Genomic DNA, 10070 nt, shown 5'->3' with positions numbered 1-10070 from the left:
AATTCACGACATGTCTTTTGCATCTAATGATGAGAGAAATGCTATGACATGCCTGATGGATTTAAACCGTATATCCGGACTCACAACTTCTAGCTGTGAGCACCAATAAACAGATGAAGTTCAGCTTCAGAGGTTTTGAAGTAATTCTTCTTTTATTTTAATAAACTAAACATATATAACTATAATATACAGACTGTGTGAGTTTCAGTCATCTAACATAAGTAAGAACGCATCTTTACCTCAGAACACACTCTCCAGAACTGGCAGTTAGGAATAACAGTTACCAAGGAAGACTCCTACCCCCCCGCCCTCCACTGAGTCAGGAGATTGACAGAAAAAGGAGGGATGAAATTCTAACAATGCCTCCTTCGTTAATATAGTGTTGGTTTTGTCACTAGAAATGGTTTTCTAACCGAGCTAGGAGCTAAAATCTTGCCCCAAATATGAATTCCCAACAGCCATATTGGATTCTAATATGGCACCTACAACCACTGCTTTCCCGGATGGGCTTTTCCAGATGGGCAATATAACTGTTTGGTCATGTTTTGGATTCTACTCCTGCTAACAAGCTTACTCTTCTTGTTTATTGCTCTGAATGGTTTTGCGGCTACCTCAGGCAACACGGATAAATATTTTGTGCAACCACGCTTGCACCGTGCATTTCCTATCACCATGAAAGCTCTCCTGGAACTCTTCTTCTTCTCTCTGCTTCTTACTATAGGTAAGGAATGTTTCAGTGTCCCATAGGAAATGGAATTGTTCCATTAGGATCAATGGAGGCCAAGCTAGATGTTATTTGTTGCCACCTCATTGGTGTGAATATCCAGAATGGGTCGGCCCCTGGATATGACTGGTTGGCTGGGTCCTTATCTCTACCACATGGGCCAAGTCAGACAGGGCTCGCCGCTTGCCTATCACCTGATATCGCAATGGCATCAAGTGACCTCCTTTTGCCTGTATGAACCATCTGGTGATAGTTCCCTGGGGGCAGGGACCAGCTGGAATCCCTTGAAGGTGTTTAAGTAATGTCTACTGAAGCTTAGAAGCTTCCAAATGGCTTCAGTCAGATTTCCAACAGGAGCCACTGGGATTCAGTGCATTGTTTGTCTATTCACTGGGATTCAGCATTGTTTGTCTATCCTCTCCATGGCTAACTAAACCAGAACAAATTGTGCAAAATGATTACAGAATGCAGAACGGAAAAGAAATTGTACACATTTCCTCAGTTTGCATAACTGATATTGATCACAGAATTGGAGTTGTCTGTCTGCGTGTAGCAGATTTTTCTAGAGTATTCTTTCTAGGCACAGGCTCCTGATGTCTAGAAACAGCCACAGATGGTTTAGAGGGACATCACTTTACCTACCAATGGGTGGGTTTTGCCCTTTTTTTGAATTTAGAATTCTACCTGTCCCATATACTTTAGCTTGCTTTTTTTTGTTTCTCGCATCCAGGTGCCTCGCTGGACTGTGAAACTTGCATGGTCTTCAACACCGACAATACTGCATGCCAGAGGAAGACTTGTGATGCTGGGCAAGATACTTGTGTTGTTGGTGTGAGCAAATCCTCAATAGGTGGGTGAGAGAGATCATAAGCCAGGTCCTGACAGTGAATTGGCCACAGGTCCTATGCAAGCTACATGGGCTTAAGAGCTGGAGTGGCCTTATACCCTTGCTCCAAGGTCCATCTGTGGGAACTGATAGGTTGGTGAGTGCCAGGGACAGGGCCTTTTTTGTGGAGGACCCACATCTCTAGAATACCATCCCCAAGGAAATACATGTGATCACTCCCCCCCCCCAGTTTTAGGAAGGTCTTGAGGGCTTTCTTGTTTCACTCTACATTCTGGTAATTGGCTGGAACACTGTCTTAATGATGGCAGTTTTCTCCACTGCCACTAATTTTAAAGCTTTTCTTTTGTTATTGTTACTGTTGTTATTTTTATTTGCTCCATCTAGAGATCACTTAGTGCCCACAGATCTTGAAGAAATAAAGAATCCCTTTCAAAGAAATAAAAGAAAGTACATAAGAATACAATGAACACAGTTTCAAGTGATTTGCGTTTTAAAAGTCCAAATACATGGATATGCAATATACACATCTATTTATATTTATATAAAGAAGAGCAGAAGAAAATTACTAGGAGCATCAGAGACCCTCCAAGTGTTCCAGTTTTCCAGGGACAGTCCCGGATTTACAGAAGTCATCCCGGTTTCTGATTTGATCCCAGAATGTCCCACTTTTCCTTAGATTAGGACACCCCTCTTTTCATCAGAGAAATGTTGGAGGGTATGGTATGACATCCTTATTTTCATCAGACAAATATTAGGGGGTATGGAGCTATGAGGGCCCCAAGTCAAAGAGATAAGTAACTATACAACCTTTAGAAGACATCTGAAGGCAGTCCTGAATAGGGAAGTATTTTTAATGTTTAATCTTTCATCATGTTGTTATATATGTTGGAAGCTGCCCAGAGTGGCTGGCGCAATCCAGTAAGATGGGTGGGGTAATAACAATAACAATAATTTTTTTAAAATGTGGCTTTGGTAAGAGAGGGGGGGTGGCTTGCAGAGAGCCCAACATGAACTAGAAGACCATGAGCAGAACCAGAGAATCCCAGGCTAGAGACTCGATCAGGACTCTTAAAAACTAGATGGGCAGTGTTGACATAGCCTTCTTGACTTAGAAAGGAAGTTGCTAGGAAGAGCTGGGCAGGTGAACATCTCTAATAAAGTGCATGTGTTTCTTCCTCGTCCTCAGATGGACAAAGCATTCTGAGCTCAGTGAAAACCTGTCAGTCTTCCGACATCTGCAATCTTTTGGCACCAGTTCATATGCATTTCGGCAAGGATAGGTTCATCCAGGCAAATGGCGGCTGTTGCACAGGAGATGCGTGTACCACAGCTTCTCCTCAGTGTAAGTACAGGACTGCTGTTTTTCTCCTGACTTCTTCTAACTCAGTGCTAGCAGGGCTACATCATGATGTTTGTGACATAAAATAGAAGGATGCAGTCTGGGGTGGGAGCTCTAATAGCAATGGCTAAACATCTAAACCTCCAATAACAAATAGTACCCAGGAAAGCTGGTCAACCACTACCAACTTTAGGAGTCTGAAATATCTGCACGACAGGTGGGTCAATGAATGAAATTAGGCATGCTGTAAACATTTGACATGGGAAACTGCCTTACACTGAGTCAAACCATTGGTCCATCAAGCTTAGCATTGTCTATAGATACTGACTGGTTGTGGTTCTCAATGGTTTCATACAAGGAGTCTCTCCCAGCCCTACCTGGAGATGCCAGGGATTCAACCTGGGACCTTCTGCATGCAAAGCAGATGCTCTCGGGATGCTTGCTCAAACAACCACCCCTGCTTGAATGAGTAGAACCAAAGAGGGCATGGCCTATCTTGAATGCCATCTAGCTCAGTATTATTAGACTGACTGCCAGTGGCTCTCAAGCAGGGGCACCAACTGGGGTGTGTGTGTCAAGGGGTGTGCGGGGAAAGGTATGCATTCTGTCTGTCAGGGTCTGTGCTGAGGAGGAATGGTGGGATCCACCCCCTCCCCCTGATCCTCAATCTTCCCAGGAACAGGAGGACAGAGTAGATTTGGAACAGTGGTTTGCAGAGGGGCATGGTTCAGAAGGCAGAAGCTGGGAAATACTGGATGGGGAACAGCTAGAAGAAGAAGCCCTCCCCAAGGTCGAAAAGAGCTCAGAAAGTCTCAGAACAGAAAGCGCAGAGGGTACAAACTCAGATTACAAAACGTAGGAGTGACATGGATTAATAGGTATGGAGGAGGGAGGGAGCCTTAATTGGGAGCACCGCTGTTTCTAGAGAGACGTGTTCTTTTGTCTCTCACTGTGATTATTAAAACACCTAACTGGCAAGACATTTCTATCATTGGATCTTCTTATTTACTGCCAAGGGGGAGGAAGTCAATTCCCCGAAGCCTGACACTGTCCCATCAGCCAGGTCCAATTCCCCTCCACCTGGAAGGGGGGGGGGTTTAGACTTGAAGTTGACAATACCTTGCCCTCTGGCCAAGAATTTTACGACAGCATCAAAAGCTGACCCTAGGACTTCCTGAACCCCAGTGCAGTCTCTTGCCACTCATGCTACACTTAAATTGCTGGTCTCCCTTTGCTTCCCAGTGCCACCAGTCAACACCACGACCAATGGAAAACAATGCCCTGCCTGCTTTTCTTCGTCAAGCTGCAACCCGGAGATGGTAGATTGTACTGGCTCTGAGAACTACTGCTTTGAGGTGGTCACACAACTCATGGCAGGTAATTGATTTAACATGGAATGTTGCTTATGAGTTCTCTCCTCTTTGGAACTGCGAACCCACCTGGTGGCCACCTTGGGACCATTACCCCACTCACCAGATTGGGAAGGGCAGCAGATTTGCACCCTCTCCCCCAGCGACCACTGCCTAGCACCCGAGGGTTGCTGCAAAGTTGCCATGAGACCCTTTCCAGGGTGGAATCTATACACTTATAAAAAACCTTTCTGAAAATGCTTTTTTTTTTTAAAAAAAAGCGTTTTTAAAAATGCATTGAATTTGCCATAAGGCTCACCATCACCATCTGGTGTCACATTGTATACAGTGGTACCTCATGTTATGGACAGGATCCGTTCCAGAGGCCCGTTCGTAACGAGAAAAGCCCGCAACTCGAAGTGCAGGCACGTGACGTGATTTGGCGCTTCTGCGCCTGCATGAGCGGCGAAACCCAGAAGTAACCCATTCCGGTACTTCCGGGTTGCTGTGGGACACAACCTGAAAAGACACAACCTGAAGCGGACGCAGCACAAGGTATGACTGTATTGCACTTAAAACATTTTATTTGCTGTGTATAGCTGAGTCCCAGGTTGGCTGATGGTACTGGGTCATCCATGCCTCATTCTGAGGAGAGGTCCTTCCTCAGATCGAGGCACTGTGGACGAGGCAACTCTGGAGAGCACCCCCGCTGTTGTCCCTTTCACACAGCAAATACGGTTTAAAGTTTAACAGCAGTAAGCTCTTAAACATTAACGATCAACCATTTGTTGCTGCTAAAGTTTAAATAGCATTTGGTACCACAGCAGTGAAGCAGCAGCAGGACAGGCAGTCTGGGGGACCACCTTACCTCACTCTGCAAGGACCCTACATTCTTGCTTCAATGAGGAAGGCATTGCCAAGTGTGAAGCCCTGGAAATCTCCAGCATGCTTCTCATGCTGCTGCTTATGCAGAGGCAATGGCAACAGATGGGGGACCTGTTCTAGCAAGGAACCGGTCCTGAGTATTGAGTCTTAGCATTTTACACGGATAATTGCAAATTTTTGCAGACCCTTTCCAGCTAGGGAAATTGGTTTTTAACCTTCACTCGAGTGAGATTTGGATATCCTGCGTAAAGGATGCTGCATAACAAAAGGGGCCACCGAAGAAGGCAAATGAGCCAAGAAGGCAAATGAGCCAAAATACACTTGGCACTGGCATTCTAGCTATCCAGAAAATCAGAACATTAAGAACACCCCATCCTGGCATTTTAGCCATTAAAGAAAAGCACTGAAGAACCATGAACACAACTGTATAGAGGATTTATCTGTATCCAAATAATTGCATGCCTCTTTACATGTTATTGAAATATTATTTGACATATGTTCTGTTTTATCCCATTTAGTAACTGAAATACAGTATTTTTGTATCTGATCTGATATTCAGTTTTCTGGGTTGCTGTGTCTTCCTAACTTCTTTTATTCCAAGGTTCAAGTCCATGTTTTTATGTAGAAAAATATGTTAGCTTATTTATGGGCAGCACAGCGATTAAATGTTGTGCATATACAGACTGGTTATTAAGTTTAAGTTTGCCCTTAACGTTTTCATTTTACATGTATGCTTTTTTAGTGAGGTGTTTCCCTCCTTTTTGTTTGTTTTAGGCATTTGTTGTTCAAGGAAAAAGCTGAGCACTTTGGCATCATTTCAATGTATTTGTGCGGTTTTGATTTTCTTCGCCATTGTGAGCAGGGCAATGGAAAAGGGGGCTATAAACTGGGGTGAATGAGCTTGTTTGGGCAGAAATGACTGAAGGGCTATTTCTACCCTGATCTTTGTTTTTCCTCTCTAGGGCAGTCTATGAGCACCACTCTGAAGGGCTGTACTACTGAGTCTTTCTGTACTGCAATACAAAGTGGCAAGGTGAACTTGGCCAATGTTGGTGTTTTTCTTGCAAAAGCTGAATGTCAGCTAGCCAGTGGGGCCCTTCCCTCAGCGTGATCCCTACGAGGCAACAGGGTGAAGATTCTCCTGTAAGGAACCCAATGTGACGACTCAGCACCAAGGGAAACTTCCCTTCTTATTTCTATGCAACCTTGTTGGGAGCTCATCAGCTGGGTCTCTTGTCACCTGCAATTTCTTGCATTAAAACAAGCTGGAGAAAATACAGTGGAAATACATTGAGTTCAATCTTGGTTTGGGGGGTGGAGGGTGGGGAGCAAGGAATTTTTCTACAGATCGGTATGCAAAGTTGCGCATTTGTTGAAGAAAGTTCTTTTTCCTGTTTGGTTGCTTTCACGATTCACATATAAAAGCAACACATTTTGATCTGAGTTGGATTTTTCGTCCAACGTCAGGTGTTTACATAATGTCAGCATGCTTTCATTTCATGCCTCCTCCTCCTCCTCTTCATTACTCACCCTTCGACAGCAGGGTGGATGACAACAATGTGAAAATTGAAATCAAAGCACTTAAAACAGATTGCAATCACAGGAATGGGGAGGGGCTTCAGCCCCTCAGGGGATGTATGGGGATGGGGCAAAGCCCCCCATCAGCTGGAAACCTAACTGTTTCTACTCAGAGGTGTCCCGCTGAATCAGTGGGGCTTATTCCCAGGTGAGCCTTTGCACATCTAGTCCCACTGTTAAACAGAGTCATAGAATCATGGAGTTGACCTTGAGGGCCATTCAGTCCAACCCCCTGCAATGCCCACTAGGTGGGAGCAAATAATCAACCTTTTGGTTAACAGCCAGGTGTGCTGACCCATTGCACTAGCTATTGTCTAGTTAAAGTATATTGCATGTATAGCCTTACAGCACAATGCTCACCATGTCAACAGAAGTATAGTGTCCAGATCAAGGGAAGTAATAGCACCACTCTATTCTGCCTTAGTCAGACCACACTTGGAATACTGTGTCCAATTCTGGACACCACAATTTAAGTTGGATCTTGACAAGCTGGGACATGTGCAGAGGAGGGCAACCAAGATGATCAAGGGTCTGGAAACTAAGCCTTATGAGGAGCTTGAAGGAGCTGTGTATGTTTAGCCTGGAAAAGAGGAGACTGAGAGGAGATATGACAGCCATCTTCAAATATCTTAATGGCTGTCACATGGAGGAGGGAGCATGCTTGTTTTCTCCTGCTCTGGAGGGTGGGACAGGAACCAATGGTTTAAAGTTGCAAGAAAAGAGATTCTGACTAAACATCAAGAAGAACTTTCTGACATTAAGAGCTGTTCAGCAGTGGAACAAACTCCTTCGGGAGGTGGTGGGCTCACCTTCCTTGGAGGGTTTTAAGCAGAGTTTGGGTGGCCATCTGTCATGGATGCTCTAGCTGAGATTCCTGCTTTGCAGGGGGTTGGACTAGATAACCCTTGGGGTCCCTTCCAACTCTAAGATTCTATGATTCTATGAAATGAAATGCCAGAAATGCAGCTAGTGATCATTCAAATTAGAGCTACCATGTAGACAGGATAAGCACAGGGATCCTCTCAAACAAAAGGGAATGTGTCGGGCTACTCATGTGCCAGACTAACTGCTTGAAAGAAAGACACTGGCTTGACCATTAAAAAACAACAACAACCCAACCCATTCTCTTCTGCAGACTCAACCCTTATAGCTGTAAAACTATAAGATTGGAAGGGACTCCCAGAGACCATCTGCCCAATCTCAACCCTAGAACAACATGAATCACAACACTTGAATTTATCTATTTTTAATTTGAGAGAGTCAGAATTGGGTTTGGCTTAACCAGAGGAGGAACAGCCGCTGCGAGGAGCGCTGAAAGAAGGAACACCATGGCTCATCTGCATCAGCACAACCAGATGCTTACATCTGCCCCAGCTGCAACAAAACATGTCTCCCCCATATTGCTTTCTGCAGCTACGGGAAACACTGTAAACTCTCCAACAGTTTACTTCACTCCCGAAGGCTCATTCTTCAGTTGTCTCCCGAGACAGACAGATGCTGACTGCAACAACGTTTAGAGATAACTCTCTCTTTTTTTCTAATTTGAAAGAATCAGCTTAAGGAAGAATTATTGGGTGCATGGCTTTAAAAGAGCCCTAGGCAAATTCATGAAAGATAAGGCTATAAGTGACTACTAGCCACAATGGCTATGCTCTGCCTTCAAAGTCAGGGGCAGTAATGCTCTGGATATTGGTTGCTGGAAACCACAGGGAGGAGAGGAAGTGCTCTTATGCTGGGGCCCTTCTTGAGGGTTTCCCACAGACAGTAGGTGGCGTCTCTGAGATGTTGGATGAGTTGAACTTCTGGCCTGCTACAGTAGGCTGTTCTGACATTCTGTGCAATTTGACAGGAGCTGTCCAGCCCAGCCTATGACACTAGCATCCAGAATCTGCAACCGATCCTGGATAATATCCTCCCCTTTCCCTTGTAATTCCTAGATCACCTCCTAACCTGAAACAACAACTCATCAGAAGCAACAGGATGTGTAACATAGACACAGACAGAGGAAACATCCCCAGCAAATAAACCCAAATGCCCTACTCCGCCCCCATGCCTTCCTTGGCAACTTTATTATAGGGCCTAATAATGTCAGCCATGACATCAGGGGTTCATTCACCTGCCGTTCTTCTTCTTCCAGTGTAATAAATGCCAAAATCTGCAAGCGGTCCACCTCTGCAATTCTGCATAGGACAAACACACTAGTCGCTTTGCAACCGAATCAATGGATGCAAATAAGTTACCACCCAGAGTGGGAATACTGTATTCATTAAACAGTAGAGCAGTATTTCTCAAGCTAGTGTCCCCAGTTATTGTTGGACTACAACTACCATCATCCCTGACCACTGGCCCTGCTAGCCAGGCATGATGGGAGTTGTAGTCCAAGAAGAACTGGGGACCTAAGCTTGAGAAACACTGCGTAGAACTTTGATTCTCTGCCCTACCTTCAGGGATGATCATGTTTTATAGGTGCAAAGGAAAGTAACTGCCTCTTACTGAGCTAGACGTAGCTAGGGGGCAGGGTGCACTGAGTGGCCACTTACCGTGGAGGGGCCTACAGTGCGCCCGAACCACATGTCTCTCATGGGAGTAATGCGGTAGCTCTGGTGCCTGCAGGCACCGCAGCACCCCAAAAAGGCAGTGTGGGGCTCACATGTGGGGCTCACACACTGGCTCCATGTAGTGCGACCTGCCCTGGCTTGCCCCACCCCATGGGTGGCTTGCCCCAGGCACCTGAGCAGCTAGCTACGCCACTGGCCACACCCATTGCCTCATCTAGTTTAGCGTTGTCTGTGCCTGGGCTGAGAAAAACTGTAGCCCTCTTGACGTTCTTGGACTCCAACTTCCATCAGCCCCAGGTTCTCCAGGGTTTCAGGGCAGGTTTTCTCCCAGCTCTACCTGCAGATGCCATTGAAGATTGAACCTGAGACCTTCCGCATGCAAAGCAGATGCTCTGTACCACTAGGCTACAGCTCCAAACATTTCAACCTACCAGCGCACTGCCAAAGATCTAAAGGTGGGCATCTTGAATAAAGGGCTTTCAAAGGGCAGATTTGGCATGAAACTGCAGTTACAATTAAATCAGGAAGTGCATTTGGGTCTGGATAGAGACAAAGATTTTCATTCTAAGTTAACTCTGTCAGTGCTGTTATATATAAAAATTTTATTTATTTTTCATTTAATACTATACATTCACATCATCTTTATCCACTATACCACCTTGGCTCTTAGAGCCAGTCCACTTCCTTCCCTCCCGCCTCAGATAACCCGGCTAGTGATGTTAGTTGCTAACAATAATCTTTCAGATATTGTATTTATTTACTCCAGTCTTTTTGGAATACTTGATTGTGC

At 45.1% G+C, this 10070-nt stretch overlaps 1 protein-coding gene across 1 annotated transcript; it reads left to right on the top strand.

Annotated features, from left to right (window-relative positions):
* Nucleotides 1–296: 296 nt before the first annotated feature.
* On the top strand, nt 297–6415 carry LOC148685439 (phospholipase A2 inhibitor gamma subunit B-like). Its single transcript, XM_088671215.1, has 5 exons — nt 297–721; nt 1455–1574; nt 2758–2913; nt 4153–4287; nt 6107–6415. Exons 1-5 carry the CDS (start codon nt 541–543, stop codon nt 6253–6255), a joined length of 741 nt encoding a protein of 246 aa, XP_088527341.1. The 5' UTR covers nt 297–540; the 3' UTR covers nt 6256–6415.
* The last annotated feature ends 3655 nt before the right edge of the window (nt 6416–10070 follow it).

This window comes from Zootoca vivipara, chromosome 6, assembly GCF_965207765.1.
Source record: "Zootoca vivipara chromosome 6, rZooViv2.hap1.1, whole genome shotgun sequence".
Lineage (NCBI taxonomy): Eukaryota > Metazoa > Chordata > Lepidosauria > Squamata > Lacertidae > Zootoca > Zootoca vivipara.
The sequence above is the reverse complement of the archived record's forward strand: the minus strand, read 5'-3'. Positions and strand labels throughout refer to the sequence as shown.

What these genes read in the sequence shown, in the direction of transcription:
- LOC148685439 (XM_088671215.1), top strand. Translation starts at nt 541, where the DNA reads ATGTTTTGGATTCTACTCCTGCTAACAAGCTTACTCTTCTTGTTTATT. An exon ending in TGTGAGCAAATCCTCAATAG is followed by an intron (nt 1,575 to 2,757) that starts GTGGGTGAGAGA and finishes CCTCGTCCTCAG; the next exon opens with ATGGACAAAGCATTCTGAGC. An exon ending in GGTCACACAACTCATGGCAG is followed by an intron (nt 4,288 to 6,106) that starts GTAATTGATTTA and finishes TTTCCTCTCTAG; the next exon opens with GGCAGTCTATGAGCACCACT.